Raw genomic sequence first — 19,692 nt, 5'->3', positions numbered from 1 at the left:
TCCCTCCCTCTCTGCCCCCCACCCCCGACTTGTACTCTGTCTCTTTCTCTGTCTCTCTCTTAGGAATAACAAGTATTAAAAAAATAATAATTTTGTGCAGCAGTGTTTTAGGAGAATGGCTGTTATTCCTGCTGCTCCAGATTCATGACATCCTCCTTGATGACCTTTTGTTTTGCAGATAACCCAAGTGCCATGACTTATCTTTATACTCTCGGTGCCTACCACATTGTCTGGGACACAGTTAATACTCCCCAAAACTGTGAATAAATGCTAAATGAGAAGAAGTGCTTCAAAGGAGATTAGAAAAGGACCAGACAACGGGGCAGAGTCCACCAACCCAGCAGTACACTGGCACCAGGCTGGGCTCGGGTTCTGGAGTAAATAACACCTAACCACAACAGAAATGACAAATCTAGCACATTTAGAAAATGGGTCTTTGTTAGAAACACCTAAATGTACCTTCTACTTTTTGCTATTTCAATTTTGATATAGAAGCGTCATTTCAAATCACAATATCTGAGGTCGAAAGGAAAAAGAAAATTAAACCTCTAACGTGACCATATTATTTTACAGGTGTGAAAACAGCGGTCAGAGAGGCCAAGTAATATGCCCAAAGGGAAACAGCGATCTAGAGGAGCAGAGGGACAGACACCTGCAGTCTCCTGGTTTCCGGACCCATGGCCTCCATCCTACTGCCTTTGGGATCTTCTTCTCAAGATATTTCTTGAAAAGAGGAAACAGGGGCACTTGGGTGGTTCAGTCGGTTAAGCGGCCAACTCTCAATTTCAGCTCAGGTCATGATCTCCTAGTTTGTGAGATCAAGCCCCACATGGGGCTCTGCACTGACAGTCGGGAGGGAGCCTACTTGGGATTGTCTCTCTCCTCTCCCTCTCCCACTGTCTCTCTAAAATAAATAAGTAAACTTAAAAAAAGAGAGAGAGAGAGAGAAAACAGAGAGGAAAAGGGAAGAAAAAGCAGTTTGGTTGTTCCATGAAAAGTGATGTATTATATTTTCTAGACTATCCTTGTAAGCAATAGTCTCTGTTAAAAAACAAACCTAGTAAATTAGATTAATTTATCTGAAAATACATTATTAGTGAGCTGCCTAGCTTAATCCTAATTTTAGGCAGACAAATCAACTATGAATATGCTGACATTAAGGGATTTTGTTGGGATACTGGCCTCAATGTGTAGACAACAGCAACATCATCGGTTGCAAAGCGCTTAAGTTGTTCTTACTCAGTGGTTTCGGGAAGGTTTTTACAGCAGCCAAACTCTTCCAAATGCCTGTTAAAACTTAGCATGAATAATTAGTCCCAGAAAATGGCTTCAGAACTGAGCAAAACATTCAAGTCAGAGTAAAGAAGCTCAAATATTGTCAAGGGAACATACTGCTTACTGGGTAAATCAGGCACCCAGTATCAAAAACGGTATTATTCCACCATGAAGTTCCCTATTTTGACCTATATGGGTAAGAATTTTAGGAAACATTTAGAATGACTTTATATTAGACAAAATAAATTTCTGTAGTATCACTTATGTGACTCCTCTATGTGCTGTAAATATTTTAGAAACTATTAAGTATTTGGGTATTTAGTATTCACTAAATTATAAAATGATAACACTAGCCTTTCACTCAGGCATCTCTTGATTTGATCTCTAAAGAAACAAAACCAAACCCAATGAAACACTAACTACCACCAAGCTGAGGAATACAATCAGAGTGAAAAGTTATTTTGAGGGAATCTGGACCATATATTTTGTTTTGTCCAAGAGAAAAAATAAATTTCATTTTCATACATTATTTACTGATTGCTTTTTTCCAAAACAGTTTAAAATAACATGATACGAATAAAAATGACAAAACAACAAGAAGTCTTCCTAGGCACAACAGATAGTTATTCTCATTTGTTATTTTATAAGGAAGGTAAGCAAACAAGAGCAGCAAAGTGCCCTGCCTGGGGGCACAAAGGGAGTCAGCCTGGCCTTTAGCACTCAAGGGGCTGACACTTACCTAATTGCCATTTCCTGAATTGTGTGGCTCAGCGAGAAATAAAACTAGCTATTAATAATTTGGCATTTCCTACTTATCCTAGGATGTGAATTCCATGTCAAGGCACTTAGAAAGAATCTACATTTTTAAATTCAGGATGGCTTTCTAAGGTAGCACAACAGATCTTCCTAATGAAGGGTCTTTATAATCTTAGGCAGATTGAGAAAGAACCAAAAAAAAATTTTTTTAAGTATATTTATTTACTTTGAGAGAGACAGAGACAGCACGAGTGGGGGAGAGGGAGGGAAAGAGGGAGACAATCCCAAGCAGGCTCCGCACTGTTGGTGCAGAGCCTGATGGGGCTCAAACTCATGAAAGATCATGACCTGAGCTGAAACCAAGAGTCAGACTGACTGACCCACCCAGGTGCCCCCAAAGTACTTTTTTCTAAATCTCCTGAGGATGGAGGCATAAGATAAAACCTGCCCAAGTTTTCAGGCACCTAGCGTCACAACCGGGGAGCCAGGGCCAAGAGGTGCCAGCAATGGATGTTGAGTGTGGCTAAGTCACAACAGCAGCTGACTCAGAGCCCAAATGAGAGAACACAGGGAAAAGCCAAAAAGTGAAAAAGAAATAACATGGAAGAAGGAAAGGAAGAAAGGAGAGGAAGACCGGTAGAGGAGAGGAATGAAGGGAAAGTGCGCCAACCTGTTTCTGGCATGAGCAGGCTGCCCACCCCTGCCAACACAGCTCGGGGTAGACCCTCTATCAACACCATATTGCAGGCAGTCTCCCCGAGCAACGACTGAGTTCACTTGGAAACCTTCCCAAATTGCACATACCAGTTCTTGTTCCATTTATGTGCAAACTCCACGAGCAGGATGAGCTGGATGCCTATAAAGATGAAGCCCCCGACGGCTCCCACATAGCGCCAGGCTGCAAAAGAAGACCATCCAAAAGGAGATGAGGTGACCACTCCAAGTGCTGAGCTTAAAGGAGAATAATGACTACAGTTTATCTTTACTACACTCTTACTGTACCTGCAACACATTTAATTTCCACGCAACCGTATAAGATGGGTGCTATTGTTACACGCACTTTACAGATGAGAAAAATTGAGAGTCTATGCAAATCGACAAAGTCCCACAACCACGGGGCTCAGTCAGTTAAGTGTCCGACTTCGGCTCAGGTCATGATCTCACAGTTTGTGGGTTTGAGCCCCGCATGGGGCTCTGTGCTGACAGCTCAGAGCGTGGAGGCTGCTTCGGATTCTGTGTCTCCCTCTCTCTCTCTGCCCCTCCCTAGCTTACACTCTGTCTCTTTCTGTCTCTCAAAAGAGAAATAAAACATTAAAAAAAAAAAAAATGTCCCATGGCCAGTAAAGGACGTAGCTGGGATGTGAACACAAAGCAGTGTGTGTGGCTCTTGAGCATCTAAGCTGAACCTACACACTGTAACTGACAGCTACCCTAAAAGACGCAGCTATTCACAAAATCAACAACGACCCACGATTTGTAAGTAAAAACATATCTTAAGAAGAAAAAAGGCAGTGAGCCACCAGAGATTAGTAGGGAAATGAGGGTCAGACTGGGGGCCACGGACTCAGATCCACTCCTCGCTCTGCTACAAGGATGCTCTAACCTTCCGTGTCTCTAGGTTACAGGTTGTCTATGAAAATGGCTGAACTGCAGTTGGCTATAAAAAGAACTGTTAGCCCCGTCCCATTCTAAATCTATCTTTCTAACACATAAAAGTACATCTGTGGGGAACAGAAAACTAGTTAACAGCATTTTAGGAAAAAATAAGACTCGGAGAGGACCTCCTTTAGGAGTGCATGCAGCTAGTTATGCCCCTAAAAACTAGCCAGACCCTAGTGACCATTTGAGGGGCCGTAGTCTTTTCCTTAGGGACTGACATAGTGCGAATGTTTTTACTACCTTAATTAGGAAAATGAATTCGTTTGGGTTAAACAATGTTTTGAATCTCCCTAGTTTTCATGTAGAAGGACCCCTGTTTCACCTATGATTAACGGTTCCAAATTAAATTAAGTTCGGGAAATTCTAGGAATAAGAAATGTAATCCAATATTATATACAGTTTCACCTAGGTAAGTTTAGAAATAAGGCTGGATGATGCCTTTCTTATCTCATTATAGCTGCAGCTCATTTAAAACTCAGTAGCCTCGTGTTCCGCGTAGGCGGATTTCCGGGCAGTGCTCAGAAAGAACAAGGCGTCCCAGAACGCCTTCAGTGATGGTTTCATACTAACATGCTAAACTGTTTTTCAGAGAGACTTGCAGGGCCCCATTTTCCCTTCAGGCCAATCACCTTAAAATTAGCAACTGAATTCTCCAGGCTGTAGAGCAACACCTGGCCAGAAAGGGAGGGAACAGGGGAAAGATCTAGATGGAGAAAGAGGAGTGAACAGGAAGGGATAGGGAGTGGGGAAGGTGGATACAGTGTGGGCAAGTAAGGCAGGAATTTTTTTTTTTATTAAACCACAAGAAAATCACTAATTCGAAATATCAAAGGCACCCTGGACTACACTTTTGAACAATTTTACAAAATGGGTAAGAACAAAATAAATAGGTACCCCAAATACCCCATTTGTACCATTCAGAAAGGTCTCCTGATCTGGAATGAAGAAAGCTCCTGAGCACATGGCCCCCAACAGCAGAAGTTTAAAGAACCAAAAGCTGGAAAGAAAAAAAAGAAAAAAAGAGGAAATGTATTTAAATGATACTCATGGAAGCACAAAAGACCTTTTATAAGGTAAGCATGTCAGGGGGCGCCTAGGTGGGTCAGTCGATTAGGCGTCCGACTTTGGCTCAGGTCATGATCTCACGAGTTCGAGCCCCGCAATGGGCTCTGTGCTGACAGCTCAGGCCTGGAGCCTGCTTTGGATTCTGTGTCCCTCGCTCTCTGCCCCTCCCCCAGTCATGCTCTGTCTCTCTCAAAAAAGAGAGGAGAGAGAGAGAGAGAGAGAGAGAGAGAGAGAGAGAGAGAGAGAGAGAAGGTAAGCATGTCAGTCCATGTTTCTACCATTGGTACTGTTCCTTCCAAATCGAGAGGAAGTAATTAAGTGACTGGAGACTGCCTTGTCCCATAATTAAGACCAATTCAGCATGGTCGCTGACTGTGCAAAACATCACTTTGTTGCAGGGGGGTGGAAATGACCTAGGGGTAGGTCTTAGTACCAGAAATAAAAACGCCTACTTCTGCTGCATTTCTCACTGTGGTACTGGCGTGACCAATAGGATTCTAATTCTTGGGCCACTGAGGGGTGACAAATCCCCCCTTCCCGAAAGTGAGTGTCAACAATTTCAACTACAGGAAGAGCAGTCAGATGGTCGGATTAGAAGAGGTCAAGGAACACTATTCTGAATATCAGGAAAGGGGAAACTAGGGGCGCCTGGGTGGCTCGGTCGGTTAAGCGTCTGATTCTTCATTTTGGCTCAGGTCGCGATCGGATTGATGCTTTGTGAGTTCGAGCCCCGCACACTGACAGTGCCAAGCCTGCTTGGGATTTACTCCTTCTCTCTCTACCCCTCCCCTGCTCACACTCCCTCTCTCTCAAAATAAATTACTATTCAAAATAAAAAGAGAGAAACCAACCCCCAAGACTGAAGACTCACCCGTTGTGAATATGCGCTCTACAACCTTTGCTGCTGTTGATTTTCAAGGTCAGAAGGCAGAAGATGAAGAAGAAACAGGCCATTCCAAAACAGACTCTATACACGGCAGAATATCCCACTAGTTTCTCACAGGTGTCACCAGCTTTAATGCCTTTACAAATATCTTCGTAAAAAGGAATCTGAGGAAAAAACAGAAAAAAGTCATCTGTTAAAACTGGGTAAAGAGAAGGGTGCCTGGCTGGCTCAGGCGGAAGAGATTTGACTCTTGATCTTGGGACTATGGGTTTGAGCCCCATGTTGAATGCAGAGATTACTTTATAAACAAACTTCTAAAAAATAATAATAATAAAGTTGGGTAAAGAGGGGCTGTCATGAAGTGTTCCCTGAGCCTGCAAATCAAAGTCCAATGTGGAAATGTACTTTGGGCATAGAGAAACAAACAATTTTCTCTGAATCATTTTTTTTAAATTTTTTAACGTTTTTACTTATTTTTGAGACAGAGACAGCATGGGCAGGGCAGGGGCAGACAGAGAGGGAGACACAGAATCCGAAGCAGGCTCCAGGCTCTGAGCTGTCAGAACAGAGCCTGACTCAGGGCTCGAACCCACGGACTGTGAGATCATGGCCTGAGCTGAAGTTGGATGCTGAACCGACTGAGCCACCCAGGCGCCCCTCTCTGAATCATTTTTAAAGACACAGTGCTCATAGCATACCACTTCACCTTTAGTTATCCTAATGAATTTTGAAATCTAGCATGGGAATTTTTAAAAATTATACTTGTCATTTTTCTTGAAAAGCATAAACATACAGAATAAAAGTGAGAAACTTCCTTCACTCCTGACCCAAAATGTCACTCCTCTCCTCAAGAAAGTTAACAATTTGGTGGGTATTTTTATTAGTTCAGGTGTGTGTGTCCTCATCCCCATACTTGGTCACAATACACACACACACACACACACACACACACACACACACACACGTGTGGTACCATGTATATAGTATATACAAAAAACAGCTTTATTAAATAAAAGATTATACGTATTGTTCTGTGATATGTTTCTTTCCAACTAACAGTAAGCCGTGGAGATCTTTCCCTATTAATTATACATAAAATCCCAACCCACTTCTTAACCACTATTTAATATTTTATAGTAAGAATTCTAGATCAAAATTGGTAAGCTTCACACACTGAACTTGTTAGAGACAATTTTTTGTTTCCTGTTATATGTTTTCTTGCTATTACAAATGCTGACTCAATAAACATTGCTATGCCTCCTCATTGCACACATGCCATTATTTATACAGGAAAGACTCCTGACCTAGAAATGGAATCAAGTTTTAGTTTCAAGAGTTAGAGTCAAACCACACTTCAAAGACTGTAGCAATTCATGTCTCATCAGTAATATCTGAGACTGCTCACATTTCCAACCTGAACCTGCAATTTAAAGATAAAGTAAAGGTTCATAACAAATGGCCCCAAGATATGCCACTTTGGTGCGAGAATTACATTGATCTGAAAACAATCAAGTTCCAGAAGACTCAAAAAACTTTGGCCTTCCTTGCTAATTGCCTAAAAAAAAATTAGATGGGGGCAGGGGAGAATTTAATAGAGGACTTGTTCCAGGAAGGGAGCTACCACCATAGACCAGTACAGCATAGTGCACCTGGGTGGCTGTCAGTTAAGCATCTGACTTCAGGTCATGATCTCACCCACCATTCGTTGAGTTTGAGCCCTGCTTCAGGTGCGCCCTGCTTCTCTCTTGGAAAGGAAAGGAAAGGAGAGGAGAGGGGAGGGGAGGGGAGGGGAGGGGAGGGGAGGGGAGGAGAGGAGAGGAGAGGAGAGGAGAGGAGAGGAGAGGAGAGGAGAGGAGAGGAGAGGAGAGGAGAGGAGAGGAGAGGAGAGGAAGGAAGGCAAGCGAACAAACTACAGCATACTATGAACTAGGTAGTAGACAAGGAGGAATTCAGCAAGGTCTGTTTATGAAAATTCCTCTGTCCCTTGCTTCCATATGGCCCACCAAATTTGTTTACCAAACATTTACCCTTTATCTTCCAGTAAATTGTCTTCCTTCCCATCGGAGTCTCGAAGTCTCAAGCCCCTTCCCCCTTCTCCTTAGTTCAGGATGACATATATACCTCATTTTGTCTATCTTTGGAATCTCATGTTTATGAGATTATGTGGATTCTGTGAAAGTATGAAATTAAGTTTGATTTCCCCTATTAATCTGTCTTGTATCAATTTAATTTTTAGACCAGCCAGGAAATTCTTGAAGGGTGAGGAAAAATTTTCCTCCCCCAAAATAAAAAACACTATCTTGTTTCAATGTCCTCATTATGAGTAGTATTCATATCTTTTGTTAAATTTATGGCTATCTGCATTTTTCTCTGTGAATTGGCTATTAATTGAGCTTTTTTTCTTCTTGATCTGTTGACACTGTTATTTGAGTCTTAATCTTCTGATAAATGTTGGCAATGGTTTCTTCTAGTCCAACTAGAAGGTTTCAATGTAAAACCTATATGCATTACCAGAATGATTAAAATCTTCCATAATAGGGGTGGGCGCCTGCCTGGGTGGCTCAGTTGGTTGAGCGTCCAACTTCAGCTCAGGTCATGATCTCATGATTTGTGAGTTTGAGACCCACATCAGGCTCTGTGCTGACAGCTCAGAGCCTAGAGCCTGCTTCGGATTCTATCTCCTTCTCTCTCTGCCCCTCCCCACTTGTGCTCTGTCTCTCTGTCTCTCAAAAATAAATAAAATAAAATAATTTTTTTTTAATTTTCCATAATAAAAACAAGCAGTATATTTCTAACTAATGTTGGAAAATAAAGATTTAGCCAATGGTTATTAAAAAAAGGAGAAAAGAAACCTTGCTTCTTATTAACATCAAAGTGGAACATTCTTCAGAACAAAACAATAAGCTGAAAATCACATTGTAACTGTTATTCACAAGACAAAAAAATATCGCAGAGGGGAAAAAAATGACACAAAGCTGGAAGTAAAATTGAAGCATGACAAGTTAGTTTTTTCTTCAGAAAAGATTTTTTTAAGCTTATTTATTTATTTTGAGAGAGAGAGAGAGAGAAGTAGCAAAGCAAGAGATAGAGAGCAAGAATTCCAAACGCGGGGCTTGAACTCACAAACTGCAAGATCATGACCTGAGCCGAAACCAAGAGCTGGACGCTCAACCAACTGAGCCACCCAGATGCCCGTCTCCAGAAATTATCTTAAAGGCTACTCAGATTTCCATCAGCAAAAGGAAAACTAAATTTAATTGGAGTTCATTTTCCTGAACGAAGATTCCCTCCACTCAGAAAACGTCTGCAGTGGGGCGCCTGGGTGGCTCAGTCGGTTGAGCGTCCAACTTCAGCTCAGGTCACAATCTCGCGGTCCGTGAGTTCGAGCCCCGCGTCGGGCTCTGGGCTGATGACTCGGAGCCTGGAGCCTGTTTCAGATTCTGTGTCTCCCTCTCTCTGACCCTCTCCTATTCATGCTCTGTCTCTCTCTGTCTCAAAAATAAATAAACGTTAAAAAAAAAATTTTTTTTTAAGAAAATGTCTGCAGTCATTATAATACCTGAATCTGAAACATGTTTCTCCAAAACAGCATGTTTTTTCAAGTAAATGCCTCAGGCAAAAATGCATTGTTGCTGAGAACCAATTAGTATAGGTCCTTGTCTCTGAACAGATAGATACACAAGATTTCATAAAGAAATGTCAAATATTTTGTAGTCAGAAAGTTTCTACAACCGCAATTTTCTTTTTTTTAGATCAGTTCAAGATGTAAAAGAATAGAGACACTACTATATTTTTTAACAGGCTACAAAACAAAGTAGCATGTGTAGGATTACCAGATAAAATACAAAATGTATAGTTAAATTTAAATTTTGCACAAACAATGACAGATTTTTTAGTGTAAGTACATCTGCAGGAGTGCTGACAGTACGGACTCCATCTTTGGCCCTTCTGCTAGTTTGTGTTCACTTGATGACCTCTCTTGGGGCTGGGTGTTCAGGGCGCCCTGGAGATTAATATACTTAGAAATGCCTGCCAAGCCCAGATGGAGGCTGGAGGAGGCTTGTTTGGGCCCTGTGAATCAGTTAGATAGAACATGGTCTTCCCTCTTCCTGAGGCACAGGTGGTGCCAAAAGATCTAATTAAAGGTTAGCTGTCAATTAGGTACCTGTGAACCCTCTGACCTCATTACAGTGCTCTCACGCATGTCCCCTCCCTCTGTAAAATCCAAACTAAGGTCCAGAATTTGCAGAGAATAACTGCACTTGCTGCCGATCCTTCTCTGCCAGATCCACCCCCCACAACCCCTCACTCCCACACTCAGTAAATTACCCTAAATAAAACTCTGTATAAATTGTATCGAGTTGCCTGCTTCGTTTTCCAGTCTCAAAGTTGCCTTCTCAGTTTGGGAGAAATAATTTACTCTTCCTCTTCTACCTTCTAACAATGCTCCATACAATATTTGGGACATACTTATGCTTAAAAAAAAAAAAAAAAAAAAAAGCATTCCTTGTCATAAAATAAAGCTCAAAAGAAGTCAGGCTCTCTCTGGAAGGGGCCAGGTATACTCCATGCTAGAAAGATGAAAAGATGACTGGTTTCAGTAGGTGGGTAAGGTGGAAGGCCCTGGTTCAAAAGTTCAGGTAACAGATGAAGAAGGTAAGCCACTGGTAGGGAGACTAGAAATTCTGTAGGTAAAAGTCCTAACTGGTAGGACTATATGAATGACAAGAATGCAGTGAAGGAGGGGGCGGTGGGTACTGTTTGGGGTGGTGGGGGAATGGGGTTGGCATAGGACAAACAGGGGAACTAGAACAGATCAGGCGTTTGTTTTAACATACAGGGTTGGAGGCACCCTGGGGCATCCCAGTGAAAATGTCTAGTCTGGAAATTGCTTTAGGACAGTGATTTGGACTAGGCCCCAGGGCACAGGGAGCACTCCCATGCAGGTAATAAGAGAAGTCAGCAAGTGCTTTCCGAAGGAGTCTCAATTTTTAGCTTGTGTTTTACCATAAGTGAGCAAACTCACAGGGTTAAAAATCTTCAAATAGTCAACATCCAAAAACCAAATGATCCAATTAAAAAATGGTCAGAAGACATGAACAGACATTTGTCCAAAGTTGACATCCAGATGGCCAACAGACACATAAAAAGATGCTCATCATGACTTACCATCAGGGAAATACAAATCAAAACTACAATAAGATATCACCTCACACCTGTCAGAATGGCTACAATCAACAACACAAGACACAAAAGGGGTTGGTGAGGATGTGGACAAAGGGGAACCTCACGCACTGTTGGTGGGAATGCAAACTGGTGCACCGCTTTGCAAAACAGTGCGGAGGTTCCTCAAAAAGTTAAAAATAAAACTACCCTATGGTCCAGCAAATGCACTACTGGGTATTTACCTAAAGAACAAAAGAACACCAATTCAAAGGGATACATGTACCCCTACGTTTATAGCAGCATTATTTACAACAGCCAAATTATGGAAGCAGCCCAAGTGTCCATCGAAAGATGAATGGAAAGGGGCGTCTGGGAGGCTCAGTCGTTTAAGCGGCCGACTTCGGCTCAGGTCATGATCTCACGGTCCGTGAGTTCGAGCTCCGCGTCGGGCTCTGTGCTGACAGCTCAGAGCCTGGAGCCCGTTTCAGATTCTGTGTCTCCCTCTCTCTCTGACCCTCCCCTGCTCATGCTCTGTCTCTCTCTGTCTCAAAAATAAATAAACGTTAAAAAAAATTTTTTTTTTAAAAAAGAAAGATGAATGGAAAAAGAAGATGTGGTGTTCATACACACATACAGTAGAATATTATTCATCCGTTAAAAAGAATGAAATCCTGCTATTTGCAATAACATGGATAGAGCTATACAGTACAATGCTAAGCAAAATAAGTCAGAGAAAGACAAATACCATATCATTTCACTCCGATGTGGAATTTCAGAAACAAAACAATGAGCAAAGGGGGGAAAAGGAGAGAGACAAACCAAGAAACAGACTCTTAATTATAGGGAGCAAATTGATGGTTACCAGAGGGGAGAGGGGTGGGGGGATAGGTGACAGGGATTAAGGAGTGCACTTGTCTTAAAATGAGCACCGGGTGATGTATGGAATTGATTCATTATATTATACACCTGAAACTAATATATTAACACTGCCCCTTAACTAATCGGAATTAAGATAAAAGCTTAATTTAAAGAATGTTTTTAATTTATTTATTTTGAGAGAGTGAGAGAGACTGAGCACGCACACAAGTGGGAAAGGGGCAGAGACAGAGACAGAGAATCCCAAGCAGGCTCTGCACTGTCAGCACAGAGTCCAACGCAGTACTCGATCTCACAAACTGTGAGATCATGACCTGAGCTGAGAACAAGAGTCCAATGTTTAACCAACTGAGCCACCCAGACTCCCCATTAGGCTGTTTTACTTATACAGAACTTATTGCTCTACAATACTCATCCACCTCTCCCTCCTTCCCTTCTCTCTTCCACTCAGTCAGCAAAACTAATTTCGGACATTCCCCCCTTAACTATGACACAAGCATGTCAGTACCCCTTTCATCTACACCAGCCCATCTTTTAACTTCAGGCGCTTCTCTGCCTAACTCCCCACAAATCCACTTCTCTCCTCTCCTCCCCAAACCCATTTCAAGGAGAACACTAATGTCAGGAGGCCTAAACTTCCATTCTAAGCTCCCCCCCACTCCCTTATTTACTCTCAGAGGCTCTCAAGCTCATCAAAAGGTGAGTATGTGTTTCATCCAAAATAAAAGTAGCCAAACTACCCACTGCTCCAAGTACTAAGACCTGCTTTATGCTCTGTGGGTGACTTAGTCAGTTAGTCCTCAGTAAGTGGTGAATATTTTTAGGCAAAGAACCTCTACGTTGAACAAGCTGGCAGGATTCACGAAGGGGGAATTTGCTCTGGTTCAATATTTGCTCTTCCAAGCTCCATCCCAGTTTTTAAAAAAGAAAACACACATCATACACAGGCTCCACACTGTGGGGTGAAGGCAATGGGCTGGCTCAGGGTGTTGCCTCCTTAAGTCGGGCCCTGGGCATCCAAGGACACTACATCTATGTTGGTTCTGTAGGGACCTGTGAGCAAAGGGTTTCCTTTCAACCCTCAAGGCAGCCAAACTCAAAGCCATAAAATTATCAGAAAAAATAAACAAGGACTCAGTGGACTTCCAACCCCAGCTCCCCTACTAACTTGAACAAATTACACACCCTCTCTGAGCTTCAATTTCCGTATCTGTACAATGAAATAAAATTGCCATCTACCTTATGAAGTTGTCCTGAGAATTAAATCAGTCAGTCGTTGTAAAGTGATTGCCACAGTTCCTAATCCATAATAGCCATTAACTAAACTTCCTGGGGTGCCTGGCTGGCTCAGTCTCAGAGCATGAGCCTCTTAATCTCAGGGTCAAGAGTTCAAGCCCCACACTGGCCACGGAGCCTACTTAAAAAATTAAATAAATAAACTGCCTTAAATTCTAAAGTACTATCTACTTTATAAAAAGAACTTTTGGAGGAGGGGTGCCTGGGTAGCTCAGTCAGTTGAGTGTCCAACTCTTGATTTTGACTCAGGTCATGATCTCACAGTTCCTGGGATCTAGCCCACGTCGGGCTCTGTGCTGACAGCTCGGAGCCTGACTGGGATTTTCTCTTTCTCTGCCCTTCCTCTGTTCACGCCCTTTCACACACACACAAAATAAATAAACATTAAAAAGGGGGAGGGTGCCTGCGTGCCTCAGTCAGTTAAGCATCCAACTCTTGATTTCAGCTCAGGTCATGATCTCACAGTTCATGAGATAGAGTCCCACATTGGGCTCTGCACTTACAGTGTGGAGCCTGCTTGGGATTCTCCCTCCCTCTCTCTCTGCCCCTCCCCTTACCCCCCCCCCCCCACACACACATGCTTTCTTGATCTTTCTCCCAAAATAATTAAATTAACATTTTAAAGAGAAAGAAAGAAAGAAAGAAAGAAAGAAAGAAAGAAAGAAAGAAAGAAAGAAAGAAAGAAAGAAAGAAAGAAAGGGAGGAGGGAAGAGGGAGGGAGGGAGGGAGGGAGGGAGGGAGGGAGGGAGAAAGATCTTTCCAGGGAGGGAATCAGCACATTACATGAACAACTGACGGTTGCTGCATTCTGACTTAAACACAGTGGGGAATAAGCATCTTAGAAATCAGGAGATGCTCTGCTCACTTTACCAAAGGATTGGTGTTGCAAGATACAGGCTAACTTCCAATAAGATGACTCCTGCCCTGGTATATTTATATAAGAACTGAGTTCCAAAAAACAACATTCATTTATCTGTTTTTCAGAGACCTAGCCACTGGTCAAAGAAAATATATCTGAACTCCCAAATCAGGGAAGATATTTTCAAAACATCAACACAAGTATGAAGCTCAAAGACATGGAAGCTGGAAGGAAATCCACACAATTTTTCCTACACAGGAGAGATGCCAGCTACGCCCCCCAAACAACTTCAGTCTCAGAGGAGTAAGTATCAAGAACCCACAGAAGAGCTATGGAAAGGCCTACACACAGGTCTGGTTGGCCCAAGGCCCAGATGCTACAAACTTAGAAAAAAAGTATGGACTTTGGGAGGGTTCTTACAGAAGCAGAGAGGAGGAAGATGAGAGGTGTGTCCTCCTAATATGAAAGTGTTATTTGGGAGAGATGAGAAAATGGCATATTAGTAAAGCTAAAGATTCTCACATTATATAAAATTTCCAGGGCATTTCCATTTAAAATTTCCATATAAAAGCTGCAAGGAAAGCTTTGGGCAGGTTGGCATGAGTAATAGCAAGAAAACCAGAAGAACTAGCTCTGCAAGTTCTGTTTAATATCTCTTGACAATGAATTTCATAACCAGAGCCTCTTTCTGTCTGCCTCTCCTCTTTCTGGTATTCCACTTATCTTCAAACTTTCTAAGGCAATTTGTTTTTCTCTGTGGAATAATGTCAGGTCCGTATCAGTGATGTCTATCTGTCACCCGCCAACAGACAGGAGCTGTGAAATGGGGAACACCGAAGTCAGCTTCCATCCTCCTATGTAGACCACCTCTGGGCTCATTCCTTGATAAGTGATTATCTCTGAGGCCATTTTTGTGATGGGGTACAGGTTTTTATTTTCATTTTTTTATTTTAGAGAGAGCGCACACGCATGAGAAGGGGAGAGTGGCAGAGTGAGGGAGAGAAAGAATCCCAAGCAGGCTCTACAATCAGCGCAGAGCCCAATGCAGGGCTCAATCCCACGAACGGAACCGTGAGATCATGACCTAAGTAAGCCCAAATCAAGAGTCAGGTGCTCAATGGACTGAGCCACCCAAGCGCCCCCTGGGGGTAGGGGTGGGACTATTTAAAATCAGTACCAACAACCAACACTCACTTCTCTGAGTGAGTGTTCTCTTAAAAATATTTTTAAGATGCAAGTCTCCATTTGTCATTGTTAAAAACCACAGGAGGAATGAAACTTCCACAGTCTAGTTTTATCTGACCCTGCCACCTCTGAAATCAGGAACTCAATGCCTCCAACAGTAACTCTGCAGAATCACAGAGGCATGATACAGAGCTGGCATTAGCACTCACAGCTCCTCCACCTCAAGCATTTCATCAGGATCGGCACAGCCCCAAATATGATTAGACAGAAAACAACTCTGTTCAAACTGTCAACAAAAAGCTTTCAACAGAAACACAACAACTCCCCGAGGACTGACTAATTATGATGGAATGAAAGGATCTTCCACGGGAGAACAGGGATCAACTAATGCCAGTCTCTAGAAGAGAATTAGGTAACATCGAAGGTAGAATGTACAAACTACACCACACCAGTAACAGAAGTAAGAGTTAATCCCAGGGAAAGCTTTCATAGCTCTGAATTCAGAAGGCAACAGCATCGGGGAATGGGGGCCATGGAATGGATAGGTCCCATTTGCGGATTTGATGTAAGCCTACAAATTAAGGCAGAGGAACTCAGGTACAGGAATCCTGGTTTCTAGCTTGAGAGCTGATCTGATGGCAGACCAGTGGTGGGGCAATAATTCACTTAAAAAACAGATTGCATTGGAGGTGTCTGTATCAATGGGAAGCATGAGCCGGTGACTAAGCAAGGTGCGGTGCTCCAGGAAGATAGCTGGACTAGAGATAAAGATTTGGTAGACCAGCAGAAGTGGTAAAAGAGGCAATCATAGGTAAACTCACGGGGAGAGGAATGTGGTGAAGGAGGGGAGGGGGGACAGGGGTGGACACAGCCCCAAATGCTGGGGAATGCAAATATTCAGGGGCTGGGAAGAAGGAAAAAACTCAAGGAAGAAAGTGAAAAACTACAAACTGAAGAAGAGAAGTGGAAGGAGAGGCATTCAAGAAGCAGAACGTGGACCGTCTGGGTGGCTCAGTCTCTTTGGCATCTGACTTCAGCTCAGGTCATGGTCTCACGGCTTGTGAGGTCATGAGTTTGAGCCCTGAGTCAGACTGCCTGCTGTCAGCACAGAGTCCATTCAGATCCCTCTGTCCCCCCTCTCCCTCTGTCCCTCCCCAACTCACTCTCTCAAAAATGAAAACAAACATTAAAAAAAAAAAAAAAGGAAGCAGAGTGTGGTCAGCAGTGTCAAATAATGCCAATGTGAGGGGACTGAGAAGTAACATTGGGTCTGGCAGCCAAGAGTCATTTGGGACATTGAATCAAAATATTCTCTAGAGCCAGTGGGAGCAGAAGCCGAACTACAGATGGTTGAGGAGATAGCCCAGGTCTGGGTATGGGTCAGGAAGCGAACCCAGCAGGTCTTTTGCCCATACTTCCAAGAAATCAAGCGGCAAAGGCCAAGGATCATTCCTAAATTTTATTGATTTGTGATTACTCACGCAATACTTAATAATTACATTCTTGTTGCCAAGGAAAATGTAAATTACAATAAAGGTAGAGAAAATACAACCCTCTTGACCATTATCACCCCACCTCCAACTTGATTGCTCCCCAGAGGTAAGCACTGTTGCAGCTGCGTGCATACCCTTATGGACATTTTGCTGTGTTATTCTACACTCACTATGTCTTGGGGATGGTTGCATGTCTGTACCAACCCTAATTTAGTTTCTGTTACCCAACTGCCAGACATTTAGGTTGTTTCTGATTTTTCACTCTTATAAAAATAATGCATGGGAATGCAAGATGGTGCAGCCACTCTGGAAAACAGTATGGAGGTTCCTCAAAAAACTAAAAACTAAAAATAGAGCTCCCCTACAACCCAGCAATTGCACTACTAGGCATTTATCCACAGGATACAGGTGTGCTGTTTCAAAGGGGCACAGGCACCCCCATGTTTATAATAGCACTATCAACTATAGCCAAAGTATGGAAGAGCCCAAATGCCCATCGATGGATGAATGGATAAAGAAGATGTGGTATATCTATACAATGGAGTATTACTCGGTCATCAAAAAGAATGAAATCTTGCCATTCGCAACTACACAGATGGAACTGAAGGATATTGTGCTAAGTGAAATTAGTCAGTCTGTTGCATCCACACGACTCCTGAAACAGAATGCTACGGGCACCAGTGACAGTCACAACAAAGTTTATTACAATGAGAGGCAAGGCCGACCGATCGGGACCAACACTCTTGATAAGAGAGCGCCCTGAACAGCCGGGGTACAGAGTTTTTATAGCCGATCACATCGTTTTATCATCACCTGGGAACAGAACAAAGAAAGTTTCCAGATGAGTTAGAAACAATTGCCAGATGAGTTAAAAACAGTTGCCTAATGAGGTGTTTATTTTAGACTTTCTGCCTCTAAGTTGCAACCAGTGGATCTCCTTGACCCTGCCTCTGATGCTCTTTTCTTTGAACTTTTGTTTCCTTAATTGGTGAAGCCTAATTTACAAGAGGATGAGGCTTAGTTTACAAGAGTAAAGCAAGGCTGTTATCTCTTAACCTTCAGTGTCAACAAAAAGCTGTTATTTTTCAAGCTAAGCATTAGCCCTACACTACAATTTAACCCTTACAAGTCAGAGAAAGACAAATATCATATGACTTCACACATATGAGAACTTTAAGATAAGGGAAGGGAAACAAAAATAATATAAAAACAGGGAGGGGGACAAAACAGAAGAGACTCTTAAATATGGAGAACAAACAGAGGGTTACTGGAGGGGTTGTGGGAGGGGGGATGGGCTAAATGGGTAAGGGGCACTAAGGAATCTACTCCTGAAATCATTGTTGCACTATATGCTAATTTGGATGTGAACTTAAAAAAAACCAAAAAATCAAATTTTAAAAAAACTTGAAAAAAAAGGCATGATGGATATTTTCCCCACTGTACATATCTCTCTACACACGTGTAAAACATTAAGGAGGGCAGACACCAAGAAGGTAACTTTGGGTCATAAATTTAGTATGTTTTAAATTTTAACAGATATTGCCAAACTCTCCCCAGGGAGGGTTTTTGTGAACTCTAGGGTTAGAGTAAGAGGGTGAGTAGAAGAAAGGAAAGAAAATGTCAGAAGAGCCACATATATACTCCTGGGAGCCAGGAAATCCTCCACTGGCCCCCTGGGGGTCAGCATCTCAATCCTCTTTCCTGAGTGTCTTCACCCATTACACACTGCCCCGATAATCAAGGCAAGTGGGGTGGGAATGGGACCCTCTGAGATCAAGGAAAAAATCTACACTTCACCCCAGAGACAACTTAAAACTCACTACAGAGGTTTGCACTTTGTTTTAGTGGTTACTGCCCCCCTACTCCTCCCACAGAACACAGGGTCTGGATGCAGGACTTTCTGCTGCCCTGGGAGGAAAAAGGTCAATAAAGAATCACTCGTGAGCACAGAGATGCTGGGGGTTCTATAACAAGAAGACTAAACATCTCAACAGGAAAACTTTTCTATTCGGATAACTTATCAGACAAAAGACATGCTTATAGCCTAAGTGAGCCCCAAACAGGCTTTCTTTGTGAATATGTGGACTTGCAATACAGTGATGACATGTTATACACAAATTCAACTGTGTGTGACCATCTTCTATAACCAAGTTCTTTAAACCAGCGAAACTAGAGCTTGCATGTGAAATCTTTCTTCCATACTACACATTACATTGTACAATTCAATATACAATATAGCACAGAGATCATCGTTCACTCACTCATTCACATCTACTATGTGCAGGTATTGTGCTAGGTTATAGGGATACAAGCAGTGAATAAAATGGGTTTAAAAAATCCATGCTGGGGTGCCTGGGCAGCTCAGTGAGTTAAGCATCCAACTCTTGGTTTCGGCTCAGGTCATGATCTCACAGCTTCATGGGCTCAAGCCCGGCATTGGGCTCTGCAATAACAGTGCAGAGCACACTTGGGATTCTCTCTCTGTTCCTCTCACACTTGTGCTGTCTCTGTCCTCTCAGAATAAATAAACAACAACAACAACAACAACAACAACAACAATAATACTAATAATAAAATCCATGCTGACAAGAAGCTAACTTTCTAGTGAAATGCTGTACACACAGAACCACGTGTGCTCTCCTTTATGGGTATTTCAAGCATTTTCATGGTTAATTTTCACTGCTCATGCATGATTTTTGCCTTAAGTGGGACATGAGAATCTTAAATCCCCAAAAGATCGGACTCTACCATACACAGAACCTCAAGTTTCTGAGAGATCCTGGTCCCCAGTCCTCGTACTGAGGACCAGGACATGGCAGACACTCAGGTTTCTGACCCAGCATCTTTCCCATTTTGCCATTTATTGGACCTGGAATGGGGTGTCCCCAGCAACAGGGGACCCACAATCTCATTTTCTCCATCCCCACTTCTTGCTGACCACCAAAATGCTTGGTTTGGCTATATATAAAAAAAATGTAAGTTTTCTTTTCTTTTTAATCATTTACCATTTATTTCAAAAGGCCACATAGAATAAGACAGACTGTTAAACGTGTCACACTAAATTTATTGGCACATTATTCTTGTCTCGTTGACACAACATGTGGTTGACCCATCCCAGTTATCTGCAACTTCAGGACTCTGGTGTCTTCAACGCAAAGTTTAAGCCACTGAAGTTC

At 42.5% G+C, this 19,692-nt stretch overlaps 1 protein-coding gene across 1 annotated transcript in view; it reads right to left on the bottom strand.

Annotated features, from left to right (window-relative positions):
• The window catches only part of SERINC5 (serine incorporator 5), a 104,055-nt gene that overhangs the window by 27,604 nt on the left and 56,759 nt on the right, over nt 1–19,692 (bottom strand). Inside the window, exons 3-5 of the mRNA XM_058728602.1 lie at nt 5,627–5,805; nt 4,605–4,687; nt 2,836–2,929 (exon numbers count right to left, since the gene is read on the bottom strand). Of these exons, the coding sequence (XP_058584585.1) occupies nt 2,836–2,929; nt 4,605–4,687; nt 5,627–5,805 (356 nt within the window). The remainder of the gene's footprint in view (nt 1–2,835; nt 2,930–4,604; nt 4,688–5,626; nt 5,806–19,692) is intronic.

The sequence above is a fragment of the Neofelis nebulosa genome, chromosome 1 (assembly GCF_028018385.1).
Source record: "Neofelis nebulosa isolate mNeoNeb1 chromosome 1, mNeoNeb1.pri, whole genome shotgun sequence".
Classification (NCBI taxonomy): Eukaryota; Metazoa; Chordata; class Mammalia; order Carnivora; family Felidae; genus Neofelis; species Neofelis nebulosa.
This window is presented reverse-complemented; position numbering and strand designations above follow the sequence as displayed.